The sequence below is a fragment of the Anomalospiza imberbis genome, chromosome 1 (genome assembly GCF_031753505.1).
Source record: "Anomalospiza imberbis isolate Cuckoo-Finch-1a 21T00152 chromosome 1, ASM3175350v1, whole genome shotgun sequence".
In the NCBI taxonomy this organism is placed as follows: domain Eukaryota; kingdom Metazoa; phylum Chordata; class Aves; order Passeriformes; family Viduidae; genus Anomalospiza; species Anomalospiza imberbis.
In genome coordinates this window covers 129,810,084-129,835,858 of record NC_089681.1, presented here as the reverse complement: position 1 = coordinate 129,835,858, position 25,775 = coordinate 129,810,084, and the positions used below count along the sequence as shown (strand labels likewise).

Here is a 25,775-nt window from a genome sequence, read left to right as displayed (position 1 = left end):
GACTTCATGGGCTGGGGCTGTAACTGGACAATTAGCTCCAATATGCTAATGGACCTAAACTTATAAAAGTGTGAGACCCCGTAACCTGTCGTCCATTTTGTGGCCATTTTGGGTTGAGCTGCCCAAGGTGGATCCATTGAGGCCTCTTAATAAATACCTTAGTGTTTAGCTCCATCTAGTCTCTGTTCTAGGTCAGCCTTCTTCATAAAGATTTATAGACTTGAACACGTGGTAAAACCTGGTCTTCAGATGTCCCTGCTCATTGCAGAGGAGTGGAACTAGATGGCCTTTAAAGGCTCCTTCCAACCCAAACTATTCAAGGATTCTGCCAGCTGAAGCACACTGAAGTCATAATAACATTGTCCTATATTTAACCTCAGGTAAAAAAAAAAAATATATATATCTTTGTCTCCATATGGCTTGTATACCCACACTTTGTCTTTATTTTTCTAATATCCCTGAAGACTAAGAAGTAGGGACCCTAGTGCTGCTGGTAAAAATTTGAAGATAACATAGATAAAATTAAATGTAAATGACTTTTTAATGCACAGGTTGAAACTTAAGGTAAGGGCACCTTGCTCAGGTTTGATCTCTTCAATTTTACACATTGGCCTAAGCCACCAGATATACTAGCAGTTATCCTAATTCCATCTGAATTTTTCCTGGAGCTACTCATCTCTTACCATGTAAGACTCTAGGGAGACTGATCTCTGCAGGAAGGTGAATCAGGTGTCTAAAAACAGATAGGATGGCAAGGTCATCACTGTGAAAAACATTCCTCTTATTTCTTGTTAAGGCTGAAGTATATTTACAAAAGCCTCTCTAACAGCCCAGATCTGCTGTCCCTATGCCCACAAACCAATTGCAGTACTTTCTATAGGAATATTGGCCTTATTACACAAGAGTAATAAAAATGGTCCGAATAGAAGGAGTGTTTGGGAAGGGAGATCACAAGCAGCTGGAGTCACTGCTGACTGAACAATGCCATACTTGGAAGGAGTGTTTGCTTCCTGCTTGAAGCAGAGTCTTTGAGCACTACCAAAACCTACACCAGTACTTCAGCTATCGATTGCCAAATACCAAACTTCCCATTCCTGAACAAATCACAGAGAAGCTAATGAAGTTCAGCAGTAGGACTGTTTAACTAACGCAAGGTTGGCTGTCACAGCATGGCAAGTCACTTCATTGGCCATTAAGGACTCGATTTGGTGCCTAACCAAAGCTATCTAAGGCCACTGAGATGCCCAAAATGTCTTGTGTGTCCTTTTTTATTCCTGTGTTGTATATTGCAGACTTATCTGGGTGTTCTGTATGTCCCTGGCACTTGAAAGAGTGCTAAATGCTTCCCAAAGGCCCTGAAAAGTGGGTCGCCATGCAAAACCAACAACTTGTTAGTCATTTAAAACTGAAAGGTCATGGCAAATTTTCAATTTGACTCCATCTCTTTATTAATTTCTCTGCCCAGCCCTGGCTTGGGGATGCCTTTGTTGTCTCCGTTGGTTCTGGCAGCCTGCTGGGCATCCTCACTAAGGAGCGAAACCAGGAAGCAGGAGGCAGGGCACAGGATCCTCGCCATCTCCTTGCCCTCACAGCAAAAGGGCGTCACATCAAACGAAGAACGGAGAGGAAAAAGCCCCGTGTGTATCAGATCTCCGCCTCCAGTGACAGCCCCAGCCCAGCCTCTCACTCCACGCCCCTAGAGCGAGGAAGGCGAGGCCGGGCGCCTGCCCCGCCCGCTCCCGCAGGGCCGCACTCCGCCCCGAGCCCGCTCCGCCCCCGGGGCTGGCGGCGTCTGCGCGGGGCCGGGGCCCAAGCGGGCAGGGTTCTGGCCGCTGCCGTCCCGGCCATGGAGGCGGCGCGGCGGTGGCCGCTGTGGTGGCCGCTGTGGCTGCGGGGCCTGGCGCTGCTGTGGGGCCGCGCCGTGGCGGGGCTGGAGCAGATCCGCGGCACGGTTCCGCCGGCGCAGGGTGAGGAGGGGCGGGCAGCGCGGCGTCGCTCCCTTTGCTTCCCGTCCGTCCCGCGGCCTTCCCGGGCGGGCCTGGCCGGGGCCCGCGCTCGGCCCCGCGCCGGGCAGAGGGGCGCGGCGGCGGACACGGGCTCGGGCTCGGGCTCGCCCCCGCCCCGAGGCCTGCAAGGCTCAGCGGCGCCCGGAGCGCCATCAGGAGGGCTCCGGAGAGCTCGGGGCTTGCCGTGGTGCTGTCCCCGGCGCGGGGCGGGCTGGTCCCGGGGGCCAGGAGGGAACAGCCCGCTCCCGGCCGAAGGACGGGCTGGTGGCGCTGGGGCTTGCCCGCCTGCGGGGCCGTGGGGGAGTCCCGACCTTGGCGGCAGCGGTCACAGAATCGCAGGATGGGGCAGATTGGAAGGGACCGCAGTGGTCTCCTGGTCCAGCCTCCCTTGCTGAAGCAGGGTTATCCTAGAAAACACAGTCGCCAGGGTTTGTTCAACCCTGGGTGATGGTGAGGAATGTGGCTCGGGAGAAGCTGACGGAGGTGCTCGTCCCTTCCTGTTCTGTGGGAATCATTTATCTCTTCGCTGCTTTTGGCAGGCAGCTGGTGGAGCTCCGCCTCAGATTTAGTTGCCACCAACAGATGTGACCACAAAGGTGCACCTCAGGTTGGCTGGCATCAAATTTGGGTATCTCAAGTGCATTTTGACACGTGTGTCTAGATCCTAACTAGAGGTGTTTAATTTCCTTTAGGGAAGGGTTTCTCCTTGAAAAGGGAGTCTCCAGCTTTATGAGACAACTAACTTAAAGCAAATTAGCCTTACTAATTCATACTCAGAAAGCTTGATTGTTTGGGTGTTTAAAATCTCACATTGGAGAGAGATTTTCTTTAGTTTTCCAACTATCTTCATAGTTGGAAAACTAATGAAATTTTTCTTTTTAATAAGCGTGGTGGTACTCCATGTTGAAAACTCCCATTTGAAAATTTTTGAGTATAAACTGATAATAGTTTCTGAACCTGCTTCTCATGTTGGTTTTTTTATGAACTGGTATATGGGCCTTACACTCAGGCTGTTAATTGGTACCTGTCACAATTTAATTGTTACCAGATGAACTGGTAAGGGGGTTTTCTATGTGCATATATAAATTAAAGATAAATATACTGATACATAAAATGCATTTAATGTTAAGAATTAGTACCAGAAATATGTAATAGTTAATTATGAAAAGAAAACATTGAAATATATAGTTGTCTCACATGCTAGTAACTCTACCTCAAATTGACAACTTGTTGTGACTAATGCTCAATTTGGAGATCTTTTCCCCTTGTATTTGTGATACAGTGAAATAAGAACAACCTTGTTTCATTAACTGGTATAAAAAACTATCGTAGGAGCAACAATTACTAGAATAAAAATCCAGGCTCAGACTAGGAAAGGAGATTCCCCCTCATCTTTCAAATAGTTCATCTAGGTCAAGACTATGGCATTTATGTGGTCCTGTGGCCAACAAATTATGTCAGAGTTATGGATAAAAAAAGACTGCTCTTAAGATGATAAACATTGGGTTCTTCTAAAAAGAGTAAATGTGATCACCAGTAAGTGTGTATTTTTTTAAATTCAGAGAAAATGCATTGCTTGACTTGTCAAGCTTCTGTTAAAATTCTTATTGAACTCTTGTATATTAACTTTGTGTCCTATGTTTGGAAGTGTTTTTTATTGTTATTTAAAATCGTATTAATTGAAGAGCTTTATCTTCTAAAAACTCTTTTCTTCCAGAAAAAAAGTTAATACCTATGGAAGGGGATAAATCCTAAGCAAGGGTCAGCTCTTGCAAAGGTTCCAAAGCTGCGTAATTTGGAGTGTTCCCTAAATTGAAGTGTGTAAGTTCTAGAATTTCAGCAGAGATACTGGGAGACTTTTGGGTTACACCTTCTGTGTTGTCCTTAGAGAAAGCAGAAGAGATAAAGGTAGGCTTGAGTTGGTCCCCTATATCTGAGGTTAAACTTAAATGTTTTTTATCTCTGTTTGCTGCAATTCTCCTGGAATGGAATTACTGACATTTCATTACTTCAGTCAAAATTGTTGCTTGTATCTAGGATTAGGAAAAAAAAAGGTTAAATGTTATGATAAATGCCTTATGGAATAAAAATAAGTATATAATCTCTGTATTTTGGTTTTGTTTGTTTTTTTAGCATGTTCAGCATTTTCCCAGAAGTCCTGTGAAGAATGTCTAACAAATGTTTCGGTAAGATTTTTAACATCTTTTTTGATTGATAAGAACTTCCACTTAATATGAAATCTAATTGTTAGGCTTTCTTTGCCTCTTTGTTACTTATTTAAGTGATAGAATCAGCTGGTGTGTTGCTTCCCATCTGTCGCACGTGACCCCAGTGTGCTTTCACTTTGCCAGGATTGCTCCATGGGTTGGTTACTCAGGGTGTTTCTGTGCTTTGTCTGGAGAGGACAGACCGAATCCAGGTTTCCAGTGCCAGTGTGTGCTCAGGGCTTTTTTAGCTCAGCTGAGCAAGATGATATTGTTGCTGCCTCAGACTCATCCTCATTTTCTGCTAGCACTTTGTTAAATGTCCATCTAATAAATTCAGTCTTAGGCAGTTAAGATGACTTGCTTTTCTTGTGTTGTGCTAGGAAAAATGGGAAATTATGCAAATAAACTGGAAGTGCCTTTCTCTAAAGATGCTCCAAGAAGTGCCTGTAACTGAGGCAGAGTGTGCCAGTCCCTCTGCCGACTCTGTGTGCTGAGGACTGCCAGGCTAAGCCACTGTTGGTAGCAAAGTGTATTTCCAATGAGATTGCAATAAGGCAGACATTTAAATGTTAGAATTTGTTTCTCTGTTCTTTGCTTCGTTAGCTCTGTAATAAGGATTGTGATAAGCATGCAAAAGGCATTAGTCTGTGCAGAGCAGAAGTGAGAGATTATTTAACATTCGAAATTAAGATGTCACTGAAAACAAACATTTCAGGAGTTTTAAAGTTGCATGTAAGTTTCCATTACTGAAGACCTTTTCACCTGGGAAGATTGAGAAATATCTGAACTTACCTGCTTGTCTTATGCATATTTTGGCTTGAAGGGAAAAATATTAATTGAATTGTATTGACGATTGTGTACTGTCAGATTCTTTTGTAACTGAGAATGAGTAAATTGAAATATTTTCTTGTACTTCAGCCCCTGCTCCAGCCAGTAGCTGTGTCAGGTCTTGCCTTTTGGATTAGACATGTTTTCAGTAGCCAGATGCAGGAGTCTCCATCAGAGAGATACAGCTGGCCTTTCTGGGCTCCCAGTTGTCACCAGCAGTGTACAGTCATTTGGGTTAGAGGAGACCTCATGAGCCACCTAAACCAGCTTCCTACTCAAAACAGGATCAACATTATATTCAGAGTTTAACAGTGACTTTTATTATGCCCCCCATTAGTTGTTATTTTTGAGCTGTTTATTCTTATTAAATATTTGAACCAAAACATATTCTCATCTAGAATCTGTAATTAAAAGGACACAGTTTTTGCAAAGTGAATTCTCTTTTCTTAGTTTTTTTTTTTGTTGATGTGTCCTTATGGGTATGTTTAAATTGTACAGTCTACCAACTACTAAATAGTAATATATTCTTCTTGTATCCACAGTTTTCAAGAAAGCAGCATCTGCTGCAAATGGTTTCCTTTATATGTAACGTTTTGTAATCCATTGAGAGCAAGATAACAGGCTTTGTGTAATTGAGGATGTATGATAGAGATGTTCTTGATAGAGAAAGCATAGTCAAATTCATAGCATAATCAAATTCAAGGCTGAAATAAGATTATAGGTGTATTTTTATTCCTTAAAGATACGAGGTGTTTTAAAATTCTGAGTAGTCGGCAGTGTGATTTTGTATTTCGTATTTATTAATTCCAGTAATTTTAGACCCAAAGCCATTTTACCCTCAGGTATGCAGGGTACCTCAATATGTTCTCAGATATTTTCAGGCTAGTGTTACTTGTAAGTACAAAATGTTCTTATTCACCATTCAGTTTAGATTTTACTGAGAAATTGCACGAGGACTTCTGTAGGCTTTAGAAGACAAAGCACTTCCATTTCTCCAGTATTACATTCACGTAAGAAATCTGTCTTTGGAGTGGTGCACTAAATTGTTAACTGTTTTTTAAGATTAATAATTTGGGTTTTTTCTTGTTTCTTTTGCACAGTGCCTTTGGTGTTACACCAACAACACATGCATTGATTACCCTGTAAGAAGTATTTTTCCACCATCTTCATTGTGTTCTCTCTCAAATGCTCGATGGGGAGTTTGCTGGAGTAGGTACTAATTTTACTTTTGCTGTAGAGAATTATTTATGAGTATGATTAAAGTAAGCTTGTTCCTGATAATTTATTTGGGTGAGGTGGCAGTGGTTATGATTTGGAGCCATAGCCCCAGTCAGTGTAGGTATGGTGATGCAATGGCTTTAAAACATTTTTACTTTCTTTAACGTTTCTCAAAGTGTTGGATGATTAGTCTAGATCCACAGTTCTGTTATATTCCAGTGGCAGCAGTGAACCAATACCACAGGGATAGAGTCACACAGAAATTCTTTAATGCTGTTTTTGCTTAAACAACTGAAATAACAGTGTAATTGGTGGGTACCAAAGGCAATGTAGCTAAGGTTTAAAAGGAACATGCATTCTGCCACTGTAGGTTGTAATCATGCAAGGTGTAATTGTTCTTCAGTTTCCATTTGCTGTGTGTATTTTACTACAAAATACATGACTGAGCATGCGCTGCCATCAGGGTAAAATATTTGGAGCTGTTTTTGTAGTAATGCGTGTACAGATCTAGATTCAGACTGGACTGGAACAGAGGACACCTAAGACATTGGAAAGCTTTTTGTGTGAAGCAAGAGTACAGCTTCAGTCCAGCAGAGCAAAGCTTTCTGTGCGTTTGTGCATGGACACCAGGAGGCTAAAGGACAAAAACAAGTGGGGGTGAACTATCAGTGACTATGTTGACTAAAAAAAGTTACCATGCTTAGCAGAGAGATTTTGCAGTAGTCTAAATTAGGGTAGCAGAAGTAGATGATTGCTGTTAAAGTGGAACATGCGAGTTTCTGAACACTACCACTTAATGACTGCTGCAGAGTGACTAGATGAAAAACTACAGGTGAACTTTATCAATTCTATGTTCATAGAGAAGGGCTTCATGCTTTGGTTTCTGACAACAGGCATTTGTGCATAGACTTTTGTTGGAGTTTTTTAGGGTGTGATAAGAATATAATTTCAGTGATAAAACTCACTTTTAAGAAAAATGGGCTTGCAGTGTTGTAGTAAAGGCTCTTACTATGAAATGTTTAGCAGACTTTTTTCTGAAAGTGTGGAGGGTTGACTCCTGCCAGTAGCTGAGTACTCACACAGCTGCTTGCTTCCTCCCTCTCTCCCATGGCCCCAGTGGGATGGAGGAAGAAAAAGGAACAAGAGCAGAAAATGTTCTTGATTGAGGTAAAGACAGTTTAAAAAGGGAAGGAAAAAGAGAGGGAGGAAAAAACGCAATTTTTTTTACCACCCCTCCTAGGCAGACTGATGCTCAGCCAGTCCCCAAACAATTAATTCCCATTGGAATTGGCTTTCCCCTTGGAAGCCAGTACTGCTCTCCACTTACCTGTCCTTTACCTCAGATATTTTCGCTGACCACGACATTACCTGGTGGCTGGTTTGGGTCAAGTGTTCTCTCAGCATCCCCTCCTGACCCTCTCACTCTCTTGCCTGTGTCCAGCCCTACTCACTGGGGAGAAGAGAGGGAAGGGGGCAGGGGGGAGGTGGGAAAATGTTTTGGTGCTGTTCAAGCCTGTTCAGCAACAGCCAAAACATTTGTGTGTTACCAGCATTTTTGAGCCAGAAATCCAAAACACAGCATCAAATGAGCTGCTATGAAGTAAGTTAACACTCTCAAGCACACTGAGTAGAGAAACACATGCTTTTCTACTGATACTAACGGTGGCTTTGACAGTTTACTGCTGCTGTGGAAGTGGCTTCTATCTTGTGTGCCATTTGTGCTTCTAGAATGACTGTAGCTTAAACACAGAATGAAAACTTCATAATGGAGCACATTCTCAGAAAAAAATGTAAAAGTAGAAAAGAAAACCTAAACCAAAACAACAAAAATACCCTCAAATATGCATTTCCTTAATAGGTTTTTTAAAAATTACAGGCAGCAACATGCAGTGGTTTTATCAAGACTGTCCCCTACAAACACAGCAGGAAAATTAATTAACTTGTGAAGGTGGTGGTGATGGTGTTTTTCTTTGAGCAAATAAAATTAAGAGATGTTTTTCACTGTTGCTGAAAATGAAGGTGACTAGTGCAGCTTTCCCAGTCAAAAAAAAAAGACTGGCTTCCAGTTACAATTTTATATGAATTGCATGTGTTGGCAGATTATTAACCAGACTGAAGAACTGTGTAATACAAAGTAGCCTGATTGTGTTGGGTGTTTTCATGAATAGTAGGCAGATGCAATAGGTACTGTTGCCAGGAATGTAGCTTCAAAACTGATAGTCTTTCCCTGCACTTCAATAGGTCCAAAAAAACCCTTTTTTGCTTCAATTAAATAGTATACTTTTGAAAAAATTAAATTTTGTTTAAAACAATTTTTTAAAAAAATTTGGTTTACTGGATGAATATATTTATTTGTAACTTGTAGGGAAATATCAGAATGAGAAATGTGGTTTTACTTCATGTCTGTTCAATGCAGATTATGCTTAATAGCAAAGTTTGAATGTGGTATACTGCATTTTATCTGGGGTAGTAGAACAGAATCATGTTTTGCATATAGGGATGAAAAAACGTCAGGGAAGGAAGGGAAGAGTTATCAGAAAGATGAATGTTACTGATGGAGTCTAACAAGTTGAATATATTCATGTTTTTCAGTAAACTTTGAGGCTTTAATTATTGCTATGGCTGTGGTAGCTGGACTCATTCTGGTGTCCCTAACAGTCTGTTGCTGTTACTGCTGTTACTGCAGAAGGCGTTCCAGGAGGTAAACACGTGTATTTGTTTTCTTTACTAACACTGGGTCCTGGTCTTCCCTATCTACCTACAATTTTTACTCTTCAGTATTCTAAGAATATTTTCATTTGGAAGCAGTTTTGGTCACTTTGATTTATTTGTTTGAGGAAGACAAGAAGATAAGAGGTATTTAGTGACAAGTAGTATGATGCTGGAAATAATGCAGGAATGCCACTGATGGAATTGTTCTTCCATCAGTGGTAACAGCAGCACTGATTTGTCTGACTTCAGGCAAGCTGTTGCTTTAAACTTCTATGTTTTAGACTTTCTTATTAACATTGGACATGAAATCTTTCAATGACCAAGTAAATCCTTCCTTCTTCTGATAATGGTGTAAAAAATTTCTTTCAAGGCAAGCTCATGGTACAGCAAAAAGGGACCAGGTGAGTAGAAAGCAACTGAGTAACAAATCTTTCAGAGTTGCTCTAGGATCTGTCAGCAGTCAGTATATAAGGGATTAACTGTCTTTGCCAATTCAAAAAGATATTCTACGTGTAAGATAATGCTTCTTTGCTCTGAGATACCAAGAATAATTTACCTATTTTCAAGGAAAGTAGTACTGCAAAAGTTAAATGTTCTTGACATCATGGAGAACTTGTAAATTTTTTTTTAACTGGCTTCTCTGAGTAGCTAATATTCTTAAAAGGAGGGAAGTAGTTGATGAGTAGCTAAAATAGGTATGTCAGTACTGCAGTGTCAAGTGGGACAGCGCAACATGCTTCCCTTTATCACTCACGTTTTAAAGCTTTCTGGACAGTGTCATTTCAGCTAGCTCTGTTCTTTTTGTCTTTCAATACTTTCTCTACAAATAAAACGGGGACCTTATTTCTTGGTCTGAAATGATTTCTATACTTATTTAAATACCTTTGACTCATTGTTCCTGTTTGAGGTTTGGTTTTGGGTTTTTTAAAAGAACTTATGTAACTGTACATTGTTTAGTGCTGACCTTAAAGCCAGAGAAATACGGTACATCTGTGGCTTTAAAGAAATGTGAAAATAATTGTAAATAACATGTCATTCCTTTCTTTCTTTCCTGAGAAAGAAGTATGTATCTGTTCTGTTGATAAGCTGGTATCCCAAATCTGCCCTAGTGCAAAAACGAATACTCTTTAGCCCTGTGCTGATAAGCCCTGAAAATGTAAAGAACAGGTTTAGATCTTACATAAGATCTGCCAGCATCTTCTGCAGAACAACTGAGTAGGCCCCTGTAGCTGACATGTCAGCAAATAAAGCTTGAATCCTGTGAAAAGATATATTTGTGCTGGACTTCAGTTTTAGTATCTAAGTTGTCAATCAGTACTGTAACATCTAATTCTAAAAATAGAGGGTTAGTTGAGAGTCATCTTATGCCAAGGCTCCAAAGGTGTCAAGCTTAATCTTGTGACCCTTAGAGGATTTAAAGGTCTTGTCAATCTGGGGTCCAGTTTATTTCAGGAGGAGTCAGAATATGTTATTACACTGAAGCCTGGTACATTATTGGCTTTAAGCCCTCTGGTTCTCAGCAGGAATTCTTTTGCTCTTGTCTTCCTTCTTTTTGGGGACTCATTTTCTACAAAAGAAATTTTTTTTTTTTTTTTTTGTGAATAGGAGGAAGGAAAGGTTGTGGAAATGTAATGCTAGATCTGTTTAACTGGTTCTTTTTTAAATGTATCATCTGAGCTCTGAGGTGTAACCTTGTTTTGCAGAAGTATCAGTGTTTCTTTAGGGAATTCTTAAGCTGTGGTGTTGAAGTGTTTGAGAAGCCTGAATTTACCTTTTCCTTGAATACAGAGAATACTTAAATGCATTAACCCCATATCAGTAATGTAGTTGGCTCATCCGTGTCTATCCTACCACAGGAATTCTAGGAATATTGGTGCATAGTTTTTATTTTTATCCTGTGTTTTTGGACTTCTTAGAGTCTGGTTCCTTGTACTTGTGACAGTTTTATGAACAGCTATTATTCATGAAACTCTACTAAATAGATTCTTGTGAACTTCCTTTATCAACCATGTTTTTTATTTGTATAATCTCAAACTTTCTGAATTTCGAAGAACAATTCCAAGTATCCAGAAATCAGAAAATACTTAATGCGGTTTCATTACAGGGAAGAAATTTATTTTCTGAATCATACACCAACATTTTATTTATTTGATGCTTTCATATCTTGCAACACCAATTGTGAAGATTATTGCATAGTTATAAGACATGGGGTCTCCAGTAAAGCAGTTTTACAGAAGGGTACCCAAGAATGGGAGCTTCTAGTCAAGCTGGACATGCTAATGTGGATAATTGATTGGTTTTCTGAAAGGGTCTAACAGTGGTTTCAAATAAAAGTGACCTTGTTGTGTTTGTTTCCTGCTCCCCTGTGGCAAGCACATTTCTCTCTCTCTCAGGATTTTTATAAAGGTGCACAGAGAGAGTAGAAATAGAAATTGTTTTCTCTTTCACTTCTCTCTGTGCACCTTTATAAAAATCCTGAGAGAGAGAGAAATGTGCTTGCCACACTCCCCTAATATTTTTCTAATTCTTTAGGTGGAAAAAGCTGGAACTAAGAAATTTGTTTCTGAAACATTACATGGATTCTTAAGTACTGGCTTGTATTGAAATAATTAAAATGTTGAGAGAGATATATGGACTGTTTGAGCACATGAAGGAATTGAGTTCATATTTCCAGAGCTGAATGTGTCTGAATTTTCTGTATTAAAGCATTTGGCATACTGTAATTAACCACTGGATGTCACTCTTGCTTAACTTAGATGTTGGTGGCTGCAGATGAGTGGTAATGCTGCTCAGGTGTATTAATATTGTAAATATTCATCTCAGACATCTTTAGAACTGTATTCATTTTTGGAATATGATTAGCACCTGGGCAAGCATGGCAGTTGTCCATTTACTAATCCTGAAGAATCATCATAAATTCTGTCAGGGAAGAACTAACAGAAAGAATATTTGACATTTGCTTTAGAGTCCTATAAGTCTTACACAGTCTGTCTAATAGTTAAGTGAAACTGAGCTTTCTCCAAGGCAGGACACAAAGCTAAAGTGCAGCAGAGAATTCAGTAGAGCATATCTGCACATACACTGCTCAGATGTACTGTATAGGTCCAGCATTTCCCAGAATCACACAGCTGATGCTCAGGTAAATCCTTGCTCATTCCAGAACAGACTCATTTCCTGGGGGCAGCTTGAGATTGGATAGTAATGGTTGTTGGAAAGATAAATTGATCTGGTATCAAAGGCTTATGAACCATCAATCTTCCAAAGGACAGCAATGGACTTAACTGTGCACATGCAGAACAGTGACTCTTAAATGGGGTGTGACACATGGGCAAAAGGGCAGTTAGGAATCCTGCTTCTGGAACAGTGCATCCTCTTCCTAAGAAGCTGTAAATAGTTCTGTGGAGGCTGAAGGGCATATTACTGCAATGAGTAGAGCATTTGAGTATTATAAAATGTGAAAGGATATTATACAAACTTGTAAATTATACTTACTCAGCTGTGAAATTTTACATGGCTATGAAGTAGTAAATAGTGATTGCTTAGCAATAAAGTTGTTTTTTCCTCCTCTTATGCTTTCCTTCCCTCATTTTTCTAGCAGACTACAGGAAGAAGAGGAGCAGCTAGCTAGGAAGAGAGAGGAACGAAGGCTACAGTCTCTTCAGAGGTAAGTCTTGACAGATGATATATAGCTATACACTTCCTGATGATGTAGGAGTATTCTGCCTTTCTGAGAAATACATGGAGAACTAAACAAAGAGGCATTGTGATGTTAGGCATGACAGTGTCAGGTTTTTACAAAACAGAGCTTTATTATGAGATTGATGAACCTGATTAGGAGCTGTATTGCTGTAAATGAACAGAGAGCAAACAAGTTGATGCTCAGTGTGGCAGGTACCATGAGTGCTCTGTGCATCATTGTGAGGTAATGACAAACATTATCCAAGAAGAGAACAGATGCAAATTTGTTTTCATAACATCTGAATTTGTGAGCTGAAAGTGTCAGACTTGAATGTGCATGGAAGGGTAAAAAATAGGTGTCGAATTCAGGAAGTATGCTCACACACAATTTCTCAGATAAGTTATGCTGAATATTTGCAATAGATCAGTAAAAAGGGGAATTCTCTATTTGTTAATCCACTTATAACTAGTCACAGCACAGTAGGCCGAGTGCTACTATGAACGTGATGTTTCTCCTATAATGTTTTTGTTTCTTTCAAAAGAGGAGGGACCCAGTGAGGAATATCAACATTTTTTTTGTATGCCAAAACCATGTGCCTTGTGGTGAAATGTATATCCTTAATTATGCCGCTTTGTTCAGTTAAGACGGCACTTAACTGTGTTATAAAGCAAAGACTTATGACTGTGTGCATAACGGGATGATTGTGTTCCATAACCTTTCCACTCTGATTTGTGTATCAGCTTTAAATTCTTGGTACAGTTAATCTGTAGGAAGTCTGATGCTTCTGGAGTTTAAGGTGTGCTGTGCACACACAGAGCAAGTGGTGTTGACCCAGGCAATTAGCAACTTAGAGCTAATATTGGCTCCATTCTTGAATTTAGCTTAGGAACAAGGATCACTGGGAGCAGGCTGCTCTGCCAGAATGATTCCCGCAGCCTTATTTAGAGCAGCATTTCTCTTTCCCAGCTTGTCTCAGGAGTGTGTCTGGGAAATAGAAACTGCTTTAATTGCAGGAGAGAGCTTAGCAGCAGCCCTGGGGTGTTTCCATGTTCTGAACACGCATACCAATTGTGTGTGTGGCTGGGAGTCATGGGAAAACACAAGGAGTAAGCCACTTCCAGCACCTAAAGCACCTCACCCTACCCACTGCTTGCTTCCTCTAAGACCTTTGGAGAATGAATTGCTACTAGCAGGCTGTAGAACAAATTAATATTCTCAACAGCCCATTTTGAACAAGCAACCTGCAGAGGAAAACACTGCCTTGTACTGTGTAGTCCTTCCTTTCTACTGTGAAGTTTTCACAGTTTATGAAAAGAGCTGAATAGATGTTCAGATAAATATCAGATAAATGTTCAGATAAATATGGGAGAAAAATAGGTACAGCATTGACCTTGTGTCTATCTGGTTTTGTTTTTTTCCTGTCATCTTACATTCTGTTTGTTTTTTCTGTGGGATACAGCTACTTCAAATACAGCTCATAAATGGTTCATATCAGTGGGCAATGGAACTCAGGACTAGTCTGAGCTTTATTTCATGATTCCATTAGTGAATGGTAAAAACAAAGCAAGGAGGCCCAAGTCCCATAGTGTTCCATGGCAATATTTTTTGTGGAAGATTTAAGATGATTGCAGCACCTAGTATTTTCTGTCTTTCAGGTATACTGTAAAAGTCTGCTTTTTAAGTTTGATACTTGTTTGCATTAAAATTCAGTTAATTATGGATACTTCAGTGTCTCTTTGGAAGATGCCTGTTAAAATGAAAAGTAAGGGTTATTATGTTGGCTTTCTGCTTATCTACACAGGGCTGAAAGTAGCTGTCAATTTAGTGAGAGCATTGAAAATCACTGGTGATGGTTTGAGTTTGCACTTACAGTGAGGGGCATGAAGAGAAGGATGTCTGAAGTTCAATTTTTGACTTTAAACAGGTATCTTATTGCATAGTTTTAGTCCTTTATTTGACTTCATCATCTCTAATATGAAAAGTATTTTTTAAGCATGGCATTGAGTAGTGAGTCTTTTTCTATACGCTCAATTATTTACAGCTTCAAATACATGGTATATGTATAGGCTAGATTTATATCATCTATAAATTATTATTTATTTTAGAAGTTTATAAACAAATGCTATGCAATAAGATCTAGTGCCAAGTATAAATTGATAGTAAGGGAGAACAAGGGGAGAGGCCAGGGAAAGAAAGGATGGCAGTTTATTTGTGAAGAACCGAGTATGGAAGATTATAATGGGAATTGTTAGTATTGAGAAAAATACTTCCTCACCTTATGGCAGTGGGGACAACTTGCGTGAGAAGCCAAGACTTCAGCATGTATAAGATGGAGTAATAGCAGTAGTGTTAAGAAACAGAACCAGCTCAGAAGACTGAAGTGACTTGAGCTGATCATCATGTGAGATATGGGTGTACAGTAATTCTGGGTGTCTGATTCAGGGACTGCCTCTTCAGAACTGTGTCTGTTCTTTTGGGTTTACTTGTACCTAAGCCTTATTTACTGAGCAAGGATTTAGTCATGGTTGAAGTGATGCCGTCATGGCTGCCTGTCAGAATTTGAATGTTTCACTGATATTAATGGTTTTACCCATTCAATCTTAATTAGGTGTTTGGTGGTTTGTTTTGAATAGCCTAGGGAAGTATCCTAAAGCCTTTCTAAGGTTTAAAGCCTACACAGCTTGATTTTGCACCATCCCCTTCTTAAGCAGGCGCTTTCTGAATTCAGAACTGATTCACATTGGCTGCTGAAGTACTGAGATTTCAGTAGCTGAAACTTGCAGCATTGAGTCTTCATTACTTCAGACAGGATATGCAAAACAAGGAAGAAATGCCATTACTACCACCAGTAATAAACCTGGTTTGAGGTTACATGAAAACTATACAGTAGAACGATTAGCTTTTATATTGGAGAAGGCTTCTTTAAGCAGAATTTCTCTATTCTCTTCTTGAGATCCGTTGCCTCATATAATATCTTCCTCTTATGTACCGCAGAAAGTAGAAATCCTGTTGTCACGTTGCCTTCAGTGGGTAAATTTGTCTCCTCTTTTTTCTGTTCTCTTCAGTGTCTCAATCCTGACTTTCTTCTTCTACATGAATTTCATTACCCTGATTTTCCAGCTTCTGTTACTGCATTTTGGCCAGGTTGCTTTGTTCACTATTCTGCCTGAGCTTAATAATGCAGAGGGATGTAAGGGACGTGGGTATCTCTGGGAAAGAGTAGTGAAAAGTTTTGAGTCTGTCTTGTTTGGTTTTTCTCATCGTGCTTTATCTACATGCTTTTCCAGAAGTGCAATTGCTGGAAAAGGCCACTTCAACCCTCAGCTCTGTAGGAAGCAGGATAATTGCTTCTGAGGACACACATGATCTGGTTAGCAGTAGGAATTGTTTGGAGGTGGAATATGCATAGGGCAGATGGGATCTTTGCTGAATAAAGCTGTAAGTGCTTAGCAGCTTTCTGCTGAATACGTGCAAATTGGAATCCAGCAGAAGTCACAACTTGTCTAACTGGGTTAAATTTTGACAGAGGGTAGCAAAAGGTGTATTTTTAATTTTTTTTCCTTTAATTTTTATTAGAGGAACTTCTTTTTGCCAAATTCTATGTCTTTTCCTCAAGGTATATAGATCCTGGCTCATACTCATGAAGCAGTTGTGTAGGATCTTTTATGTTTGTTTTTTAAAATAAGCGAAATAGATTCTTCCTTTGTAATATAGGAAAACTATCTGAGAGAAGACGGATTTTTTTCTGTTTAAACATCTCTCATTTTTCCCCCCTTCACCTTTGCAAAAGGGAAGGAGAAACCAACTCATCAGACATTTGGTTTATGTGAATAATTTAAGTTTGGCAGTACTAGGTACAGCCTTAAAATGGTCTTATGGTCAGAAAACATGAAAGCCAATTTATATTTAGCACAATATTTTAATTTATTCTCTGCATGGATGCAATACTGGATTTTAGAAAGCAGTAGTTTTGACTTCCACTTGGTGTACATCTTAAACAAAATAGCAATACACCTTTTTATCCTTTTAGAATTATTATAGTGAATTACTATTCCAAAGTCAGTTCTGTGCAAAGCTAAATTTTGCAATTAGGCTCCCTGGTAGAAAGCATTAAGGAGTGCTCCAGTGTAGTGTAGTGCCTTTTTCTTATGTATAGATGAACACCTCAGTGTGTGAATGTGTGCATACATGGGGATATATTTCTTTTATATAGAAAAGTATTTCTTATTATTGTAATACATCTTATGTTCACACTATAAATTAGTAAGAATTTATGGTAAGTCTTACAGGTACAGTGTGTGTGGATAAATAGAGATGAAGCATAAATAGAAAGATCACATATATATATAACTACTAAGTGTGATGTTTTTTATAATTGTAATGTAATTACTAATACTAATGTAAAAATGCTAATGTCCTTTTTGGATGTAATTATATTTGCTTACAGCTCAAAAGAGTCTGTTTTTCTGATTCCTTTATTTCTTGTAGGAAACATGAAAGAAAACTGAAGCATGATGAAATACGTAAGAAGTATGGTATGTGTCATCTTGTTTTGATACTATGCCTAAGTTGATTCCTTTTCCCTAATGATTGTTAAAATTCACAGCAGAAATAAGCTGCTTTATGAGCGTCAGAAGTAGCCAAGCCCAGTTTTCTGTTGATGCCTGTCTTCTGACACCTGATCTCAGCACATTTATGCTCCTGTTCTCTTCCTGCACTGTCTGTCCAACTGGGCAAGAAGACAGTGTGCTTGGGATGGGCACTTAAATATATTGATTGAAACAAATGGTTTATTCTGTCTGTTCCTAAGAGAGAAGACTGAGTTTGGGGTCTTTTTTGTTTGTTACTGAATGTGATAAATCAACCTACTTGAACTTTGCTACTGGAGTCATGGCTATTGAAGGAGGAGAGACTGACTAGTAGATAGCAAGCTTTTTAAATCAAGCTTGAAAAGGAAGGGTGGAGGATGCAGCCTAATGTAGGGATGAAATTTTTTTCTTTGTTTTTAAGTGGAGCTGTGGTCCAGTTGTAGAAGAATATCACAAGACTGTAGGACCTGCTGTGTTGTGTAGGAGGCTCATATAGGTTTGTCAATGCTTGCACTTTTCATTTCATTTGTTCATAGGGTTAATAGTACTGTGTATTCAGAGACAGATCTGCTGAAACTCTGCTGCATTTTTTATTATGCAAATTGCACTAATGTCAGAGAAGGTGTTTCTAGGGGTCTGAACAGTCACTCAAAGCTGTTAATTTTCATCCTCTTGTTAAACTGATTGGCAGAGTCTAGGAATACCTTCATCAATCTGCAGCCTGCCCTTTGCCTGATGCAGAAGTGATGCAGACAAACTCTGTAGGGAGTTGTCTGCAGAGAATTCTGGAGGATGTTTGTAAAAGATTGATCCTTGCAGGAATGGAGGAAAACTACACTCTGAAGCTTGAGCTACTGAAAAAAGAATGTTGTAGAAACTGGAAGTAATTTTTGTTAAACATCAGTCAGGGAAGTTGTTCTGTGGTATTTTACAGGATAATTAACCCTATATTTCAACCACAATTCGGTTTCAAGAGTTGTTTGAGTGATTGACAACAGTAGTCCAGATGTAAAAAAAAGCAAACAAAATCCAAGCACAACATAAAACAATACAGGCTTTTTGTGATTATTTCTCCTTAGAAGAGACCTCACAGTAAATCTCAGCAAGTTTGAATCATTGGGAAAGATCTGGTGAAGAGCTTAGGGCAATGGCTGTGTCCCCACAGTAACTTGCAGCACTCAGTGCAGATAGACCTTTGCATGTCCTGGATGCAGCCAAGATGTAGGTCCTGGGTGCAGAATTGCAGTTCCCGTATCAGAGCCCTGCTCTGGAGTTCAGTGATGTGAAAGCTGCATTCAGTTATGTTCTGCTTGTGAAACCAGTTCACTTGTCTCTGCATGGCCCTACATTTTACTGAAGACAGTTATCTGTTCAGTGCTTAACTTTCAGACCTTTGTGAAGTGCTTTGCTGGATCTTGTTGAAGTACTTGAGTTCCCTGAAATTTAAAACTGTATAATGCAATGCCTTTGGAATACAGAAATCAAATTCAATAAATCAAGTATTGCTCGTAGCTATACTGTCCACAGTCATAGGAGAACTTGTGTCGTTTTGCCTCCACTATCAATGAATTAATGACAAACAAGTTCGTACATTCATTGTGTTAATGGAAAGTGTTCCTTCTTGTGAGAAGTCAGGCATACTCACTTCTTGCTGCACTTAGGTTTTGCAATTCAGCTTACCTGCACAAGATTGCAACTGGACTATAAAACTTAAATTTTATTAGCAAACTTCTGTATAAAGTTTATTGACAGATTTGATGTATTGCCTAAACAAAGATTAATTTATATTATCAGATATATCAATTTGAGGCCTGGAATCTCATGGTTAATTTTAGTTTTAAAGGAAAATTTAACTCTCACATAACAAAATTAGCACATCCTTAAAGGATGTATGTAACTGAGGAAAAATGAAATACAAAATATGTATAAATTTTGAAATTAAAAAATATAATTGCTGTTGAATATAAGGGTTGCATTCTGATAATACACAGACAAATGGTGGTCAGAATAATTCCATGAGACTTGGATCTTCTATCCACATTTTTTACTGTCTAGAAAATACAGATGTTAGCATATTAAACATAATCTAATAAAAATTGCTGCAAATAATTAGGGAGGCACTAGATTATTTTGCACTCTTACACACTGCAGAGAGGATTCTCAGTTAAGTAGGCATGGATGAGTGGCAGAATGACAATGACTTTGTTAACCTGACTGTAGATAAAGATGATGATGCCCAAAATTTCAGTATTTGGTTGGCTTTCAGGGAATGCCTTTTCCCATTTCATCCCCATCTTTCCATACTCCATTTAAATGGTAATTACACATTTATAATGCACTGCAGGTGTCACTCTAGCCACAATCCTTTGGGAGCATTGGAAGCAATAGAGGGCTTTAGCAACCAGGAGTACGCACTTCCAATTGTTTCTTTGTTGCACAATTTGATAGTATTTTTCATTTGCTCACATACATGAATGCAATATGATTACACAAATTATATGTTGACTCTTAGGAAAAATTTAAAGTAGAATTCAGAGTACTCTGCAGCTTGTGTAGTACACAAAGGAACTACAATTTAATTCCTGCTGCATTTGCTTCTATTGTGTGTTCAGTATAGCATTTGTGAGAAGCTGCTTTATTATTTATTTATTTGAGGATTTTGCCAAGTATTAGTGGAAGGATTTTTTCATTTAATTTTTGCAAAATGATTCTAACTTCATTGCTTTAGTTCTGCAAAGGTTTTGATTAGCTATTTTAATGATATGTAATCCTCTTTTGTTTATTTTATGTAAGACGTTGGTTTTTCAGTAGTTTGTGGCAGTAAATGTTTCTTCTGTTCAAGGTAGATACTTGGTGTTTTGCGTGCAAGGCAGGAGGAACCTTGCATTGCCAAACACTGAAAGCTATTTAGTTTATTAAGAGTACAGTTGTTAATATGGGGGGCTAGAAATAAAGAGGAAAGGTTTTTGTAAGGGGTGAAGACATGTAGTAAACTAGGTTGGTTTTTCTGTTTTCAACTACACACCATCTCTTGTAAGTATTTCACTTGTTAATTCTGTTTTCGGGCAGCATTGATACATGATGAGAGTCAGATCTCAATGACTGGGAACATGCATAGTTAGTATATAAATGAATGAATGAATAAATGAATGTGCTCCATAAATGAATATGCTGGAAAGATGTATTAATTTCTTTTGACCATTGCTTTGTCATTTCATATTTACTAAGATGCTGCTTTATTTCCTATAAACTAATGAAAGATACTCGACTACTATACCTTTCAAATTTTTGAGTGTTTCATAGATACTGCTGAGTAGGTCAAATACTAATCTCAAGATGAGGGTAAATAGTAGTTAGAACTTTTAAGTGACCTGTGTGCCAATATTCAAGTTCCAGTGGCATGTAATGGACTTGACTGCAAACAAGACTCCTGAAGATACAAACATCTGGTTTCCCTGAACCCCTGAGGGTAAATGACGACTTGGGTAGTGGCTCTCATGTCAGATAGGAAACAGTCGAGGCACAGCTGCTGTCTGGTTTCAGGCAGCACGAGAGCTTCAGCTGAGCCAGACTGCTGCCCCATTAGCATGGGCTGCCAGCTCCTCGGAGTGGCACTGGCAGGGCAGCTGACAGAAGTTTTTTGTCAGGCTCCTTTTTTTGACTGTCTCTCCATATAGTTTTTGTCCACTTATTGGAGCCTGATACTACTTCAGTAAGAGTTGGTGCAAGTGATGAGCTGCTGTCTCACTTCTCTTGCTTAATGTAATCTTATGATGTACTTAAAATGCTGAGGGTAAAAGAAATTTAAATACTGGATGCAGGCTTGATAGCAAGGCTGAAAGCAAAGTGTATCAGGTATTGTAACCCCTGGTTATCCTCATTTGGAAGAAGGGCTTGCCATTTCTCTTGGATTCCCTTTCTCCTGGGAGATCAATTTCTGAAGTCAGAGCCAATAATATTCACACTGGATTGACCCATCATTCTTAAAGCCTATTTAGTTTCAGTATTCTGTGATGAAACAGATGAGAGTACTTTAAGTTAGGCATACTAATGCCTGATTGGTGGTGATTAGATCTGTTCATTCCTAAACATAATTCAGTAAAATTAAAGCAAGTACTGCTGGGAATGGCATATCCAGTGAAGAGTAAAAATGGCACATTCACTTGAAATATGAGGATTAGTTTTCTAAAATAGCTTTTAGCTGAATGTTTTGGGGCAGCAGAAGAGAAAAGTATATTCACTCCTCAGAATGGTGTAGGAAAGGTTTATCAGGATTCTTACAGAGTCCTCTGGTTAATTTGAAATTGGCACTACTGGATGTAGAAAATCTTTTCCATTGGGTTTCAGCTGTTTAAGCTCTACTGGATGTAGAAAATCTTTTCGATTGGGTTTCAGCTGTTTAAGCTGTAAAGAACAGTATCTAGTGTTTTACTGTGCTACTTTCAGACCTATGAAGTGTTGAGTACGTGTCCTGAATGAAATATCAAAAAAATGTAATAAGCACTTGTCAGACTCTACAGAGAAAAGTCTGCAGGCCACGTTCATTTTGTCAGGGAATATGGTACCACCTCTTGCCACTTTGTGGAAAGCTTTTTGAAGGTAGGTGCATTTATTTGTAAATGGAACTAAATGAGTGCAGGGAGTTTAAGCAATAGTAATTGTAATAATGGTAATTTCTAGTATTGATGCTGATTTTTGGTAAATGTTGTGTAAATGTGTTTTATTTCAAAGAGGTGAAATGCAGGAGTACTGCATTTTTTTTTAAATTGGACTACTCAGTTGTGTTTCAGGTAACTGAATATATTAGGAGCCATATATCCTAACTGCCAAAGTATTAACAAGTCTGAAGGAAGGATGGGGGTGGTGACGATCTGGGAGCAAAAGAAATGTTTCTTCTCTCTTTGGGTTGGGGTTAAATTAATGCAGGAATATTACCTGAAGGCACTGAAGGTTGAATTGCAGGCCAAGGATAAGAGAGGATTTTTTATTGTATATTAGTTTACTTGACAGCTAGAATAGACATAGTGGACATCACAACTGCTTGTTTAAATGCATGAAACGTAATATTAAAATCTGAGAAATAACCACTTTCTAGAAGTTTAAAAAGATAAAAAAATCAAAATCTGAAAGTATTGTAGATTATTTTTCACAATTATATCATCTAAGCATATACTTATTAAACACTTGTTTACATTTTTATTTTATTTATTTTCAAAAACAATTATAGAAATGGATAGTACCTCTGATACAAAGTACCACACCAGTAAATAGACTCTATGTCATGTTACGTGGCTGAAGCTTTGTAACTGTTACTGGCTTGCTCCTTGGACAAGTAAGGGTCATATATATGAGGGATAGTTTTGATATTAACATTTTACAAGTTGACTACTTTTTATCTTGTTTATTTGAGATATTACAGGAGTTTTCATATTTATTCTTTATTCCAAATACTGTTCCCTATCAGGTAGTTAGTTGCAGTAACTGATACAGTAATCAGCTCTGAGCAATTGTGCTGCTTGACTGGCATGTTAAATAACCTGGCAGTTCAAATGAAGCTCACCAACTGCACAAGGTAGGCAATAGTGTAGTCTGCTTACAGCGCCATTAGGTTTTGACTTCCAGATTAAACAATAAATATATCAATATTCAATATCTATGTGCAGGTACATGTGGAAAGAGGTATGGTGGGAAAAGGACTGAGATAAGTTCTTGCAAGGTTTGGCAGTGACTAGAAATACTTTTTTTTCATTATTGTGAATCTGAACATTTGTGAGTTGGAGTTGCTTGGCTGCACTGTCTTCTGTCTCCACACCTAGACAAATGAGCTACAGAAGAGTCCTTGTCAGACATTTTTATACTGATGTATAAAAATCTTGGCAGAAAAGATAGCAATAATGTCCTGTCCTTTCACAGCATAAGGTTATCCTCTGGACTCTTACAGGACTCCTTTATTTTCAGTCTTTTGCCTACCCCAGGTTTAAAGTGTGGTTTAAAGTCTCTTTGAAATAATTTCTGTGTGGAACAGTGATTGCTCAGCTAACCTATACAGAGGATGCTCTGCATATCCAGGCACTCAGCATAATTGGATGGCTTTGCAGTGCTTTCTGTGACAGTATTCTAGTATAAAGTCATTAAGAATCTTTCTGAGGGAAACATACTGTAACTTGGATTAAGTGATGCTCTCGTTCTGGTCCCTGGAGGTTTTAGTGCACATAAGAAGTGATCTTCATTTTTTCTTAGAGATTATTGTCCTGTTGCAGAAAAGCTGTAAGTGGCTGAATGTGACAGATGGTTGGGTATAATTGAAGTTGAACTAAGTCAAAGTAGCAACATCTTACATTTTAAAAGGATGATGATCTTATAGTCACTTGCATTTATAAACTGGCCACTTGGAATCTGTTCTCCTTGAGACATCTCTATACTTAGATTTTTGTCAACTTGACTCTCAAAAGTGCATTTTTTGGAGTTTACCTCACAGATGAGAAATGTTTTTTCATAGAGAAATGTTCTCTCCCTGCTGAATCATGAAATACTTATTCATTATTATTGTCTGAGAAATAAGAGTGCTTAAGAACACTTCCAGTTTATTACAATCCTTGACTGTCTGGGTGATGGAGCAACTATTACAAGAATTGCCTTTTGGATTTGTTACATGCAGTACCAATAGCAGTGAAGTCAGTAACTCAGAGTTTTTCTGTAAAAAGAAAATGATAACTGTAGTCCCATTTTGTCTTACAGGTCTTCTCCAGGATTCTGATAACCCCTACAGCAGATTTGAGAATGAATAAAGATGAGCACCTTCCACAAGAGCAGTAATTCCAGAATCCCGGAAGACAGTTCATTTTCATTAGCCCTTTTGCTCTTTCACTTCTGTTTTTTTCTCTCCAAAGTGCTTTTTCCTGGTTGTAAAACTAGAAGCAGCTAAAGACTTTCTGAAATAACATATTTCTATCTCCTATGTGTATGGAAGTAATTTTCCATAAATGTTTTTTTATTGTTGAAATGTTTGCTGAAGTTGGTTTATGTTTCCTCTTCTGAAAATCTATATTTTATTACTTGACTTAGATGGTTAATAGTCACAATAGTGTGATTTTTAATTCAGTCTTAACTGCCACTTAAAGCAATTGTTCTCATGTTCCTAAATATATAACAAAAAGCAAGCAACATGGAAGCAAAAAGCAACATGGAAGCATAGCTCTACCTAGCAGAAATAGTTGATAAAGAATACATCATGCACATTCTTGTGGGTGGAGGTTGTTTTGCCTGGAAAAGCATCTTCCAAGAGTGTAATGTGTAAGGGTTGACAGAGAGTAGCATATTTGTCTTTGAATAATTAAATTCAGTTGTGGGAATATTAATATGTAGTTTGAATACAGTTAGCAAAATTGGAGGAAGGTTGATCTTCCAACAAACATAGTTGTGTGTTCCTATATTTAAGAAACATCAGTCTGTGTGAGCACTTTCTTCTCCAAACTTAAAGTATGTTGGAAAAAAAAAAAATAGTGTAAAGTTGCCCAGGTTCTGCAGTTTACCAGGGCTGACCCTGGCCAGCAGCTTAAGCACTGCCCAGCTGCTTCCTCCCTCCTTTGGGGGGATGCGGGAGAGAATGGGAACAGCAAAGGGTTGAGATAAAGGCACAGTAAGTGAAGGAAAGGGAGGGTGGAGGAAATTCTGCAAAGCAATTGCCACCTCCCAGAGGCAGACCTCTGCCCAGCCTCCCTCCAGTTTTCCTGGTGAGCCTGGAATAGGGTCAGTTTGGGTCAGTTTTGGCCAACTGTGTCCTCTCCCAGATTCTTGCTCCCCCCGGCCTAGTTGCTGGAGCAAGCAGAGTGGGGGGAAAAATGAAACCTTTATGCTGTGCAAGCAATGCTCAGCAAAAGCCAAAGCACTGGTGTGTTACCAGCACTCTTTTTGCCACAAATCCAAAGCAAAGCAGCACCATAAGGGCTGCTATAAAGAAAGTTACCTCAGTCCCTGCCAGAGCCAGTACAGTAAGAAGGCAGTATTTTTTTTAACCTTTTATTGTTCTTTTGGTATTTCCATAATGTGATTTATTTCCTGTCTTTTCATAGAGGGTTTCCTTGAGCACTTTTAGTAGCTTACCAGTATGATGTGACAAGCAAAGAGCTCTTCTATACTCCCAGTCTAATTGTATGGTCCCATTTATTCTGTACACTTTAAATCACCTCCCTTGCTGTTTATTATCTGTTAAACAAATGTACAGTATTGAAGGTGTTTGTGTTATTTTTGTCCACATTCCTAAAATAAATTCTTTAACATCTTGAATATGATTCTGTTTATTTCTGTTGCTCGGTACTATTTTAAATTAAATTGGTTTAAAAAAAGTTTCTAAGTATGACTTTGGAGAAGGAAAAAAATGTCTGTGGCAGGAATTATCTCATGCCTGTGGGTGAGGATGTAAATTATCATTTCGTGCAGTGTCTAAGAACCTGCCTCTGCTTAGGTTTAGTAAATAACACTTATCACTGGTTTTGGTACAGTGTTCTTTCACTGGTTTTACCTCTTCAGACTGTTT

The 25,775-nt window shown here is 38.8% G+C and overlaps 1 protein-coding gene across 4 annotated transcripts; it reads left to right on the top strand.

Annotated features, from left to right (window-relative positions):
* The first annotated feature begins 1,807 nt into the window (after positions 1 to 1,807).
* PTTG1IP2 (PTTG1IP family member 2) lies at positions 1,808 to 25,525 on the top strand. Of its 4 annotated transcripts, none has more exons than XR_011005652.1 (8): positions 1,808 to 1,967; positions 4,140 to 4,192; positions 6,142 to 6,250; positions 8,852 to 8,960; positions 12,570 to 12,635; positions 17,139 to 17,185; positions 22,704 to 22,811; positions 23,978 to 25,525. XR_011005652.1 is itself a non-coding variant. In XM_068211434.1 (7 exons), the coding sequence occupies exons 1-7, from the start codon at positions 1,847 to 1,849 to the stop codon at positions 24,025 to 24,027; spliced, it is 555 nt and encodes a 184-aa protein (XP_068067535.1). In that variant the 5' UTR covers positions 1,810 to 1,846; the 3' UTR covers positions 24,028 to 25,525. The 4 variants fall into 4 exon arrangements, 2 of the variants coding, with proteins under 2 accessions (XP_068067535.1, XP_068067525.1); XR_011005648.1 differs by having other exon boundaries at positions 1,810 to 1,967; positions 12,567 to 12,635; XM_068211434.1 differs by lacking the exon at positions 22,704 to 22,811 and having other exon boundaries at positions 1,810 to 1,967.
* Positions 25,526 to 25,775: the final 250 nt, after the last annotated feature.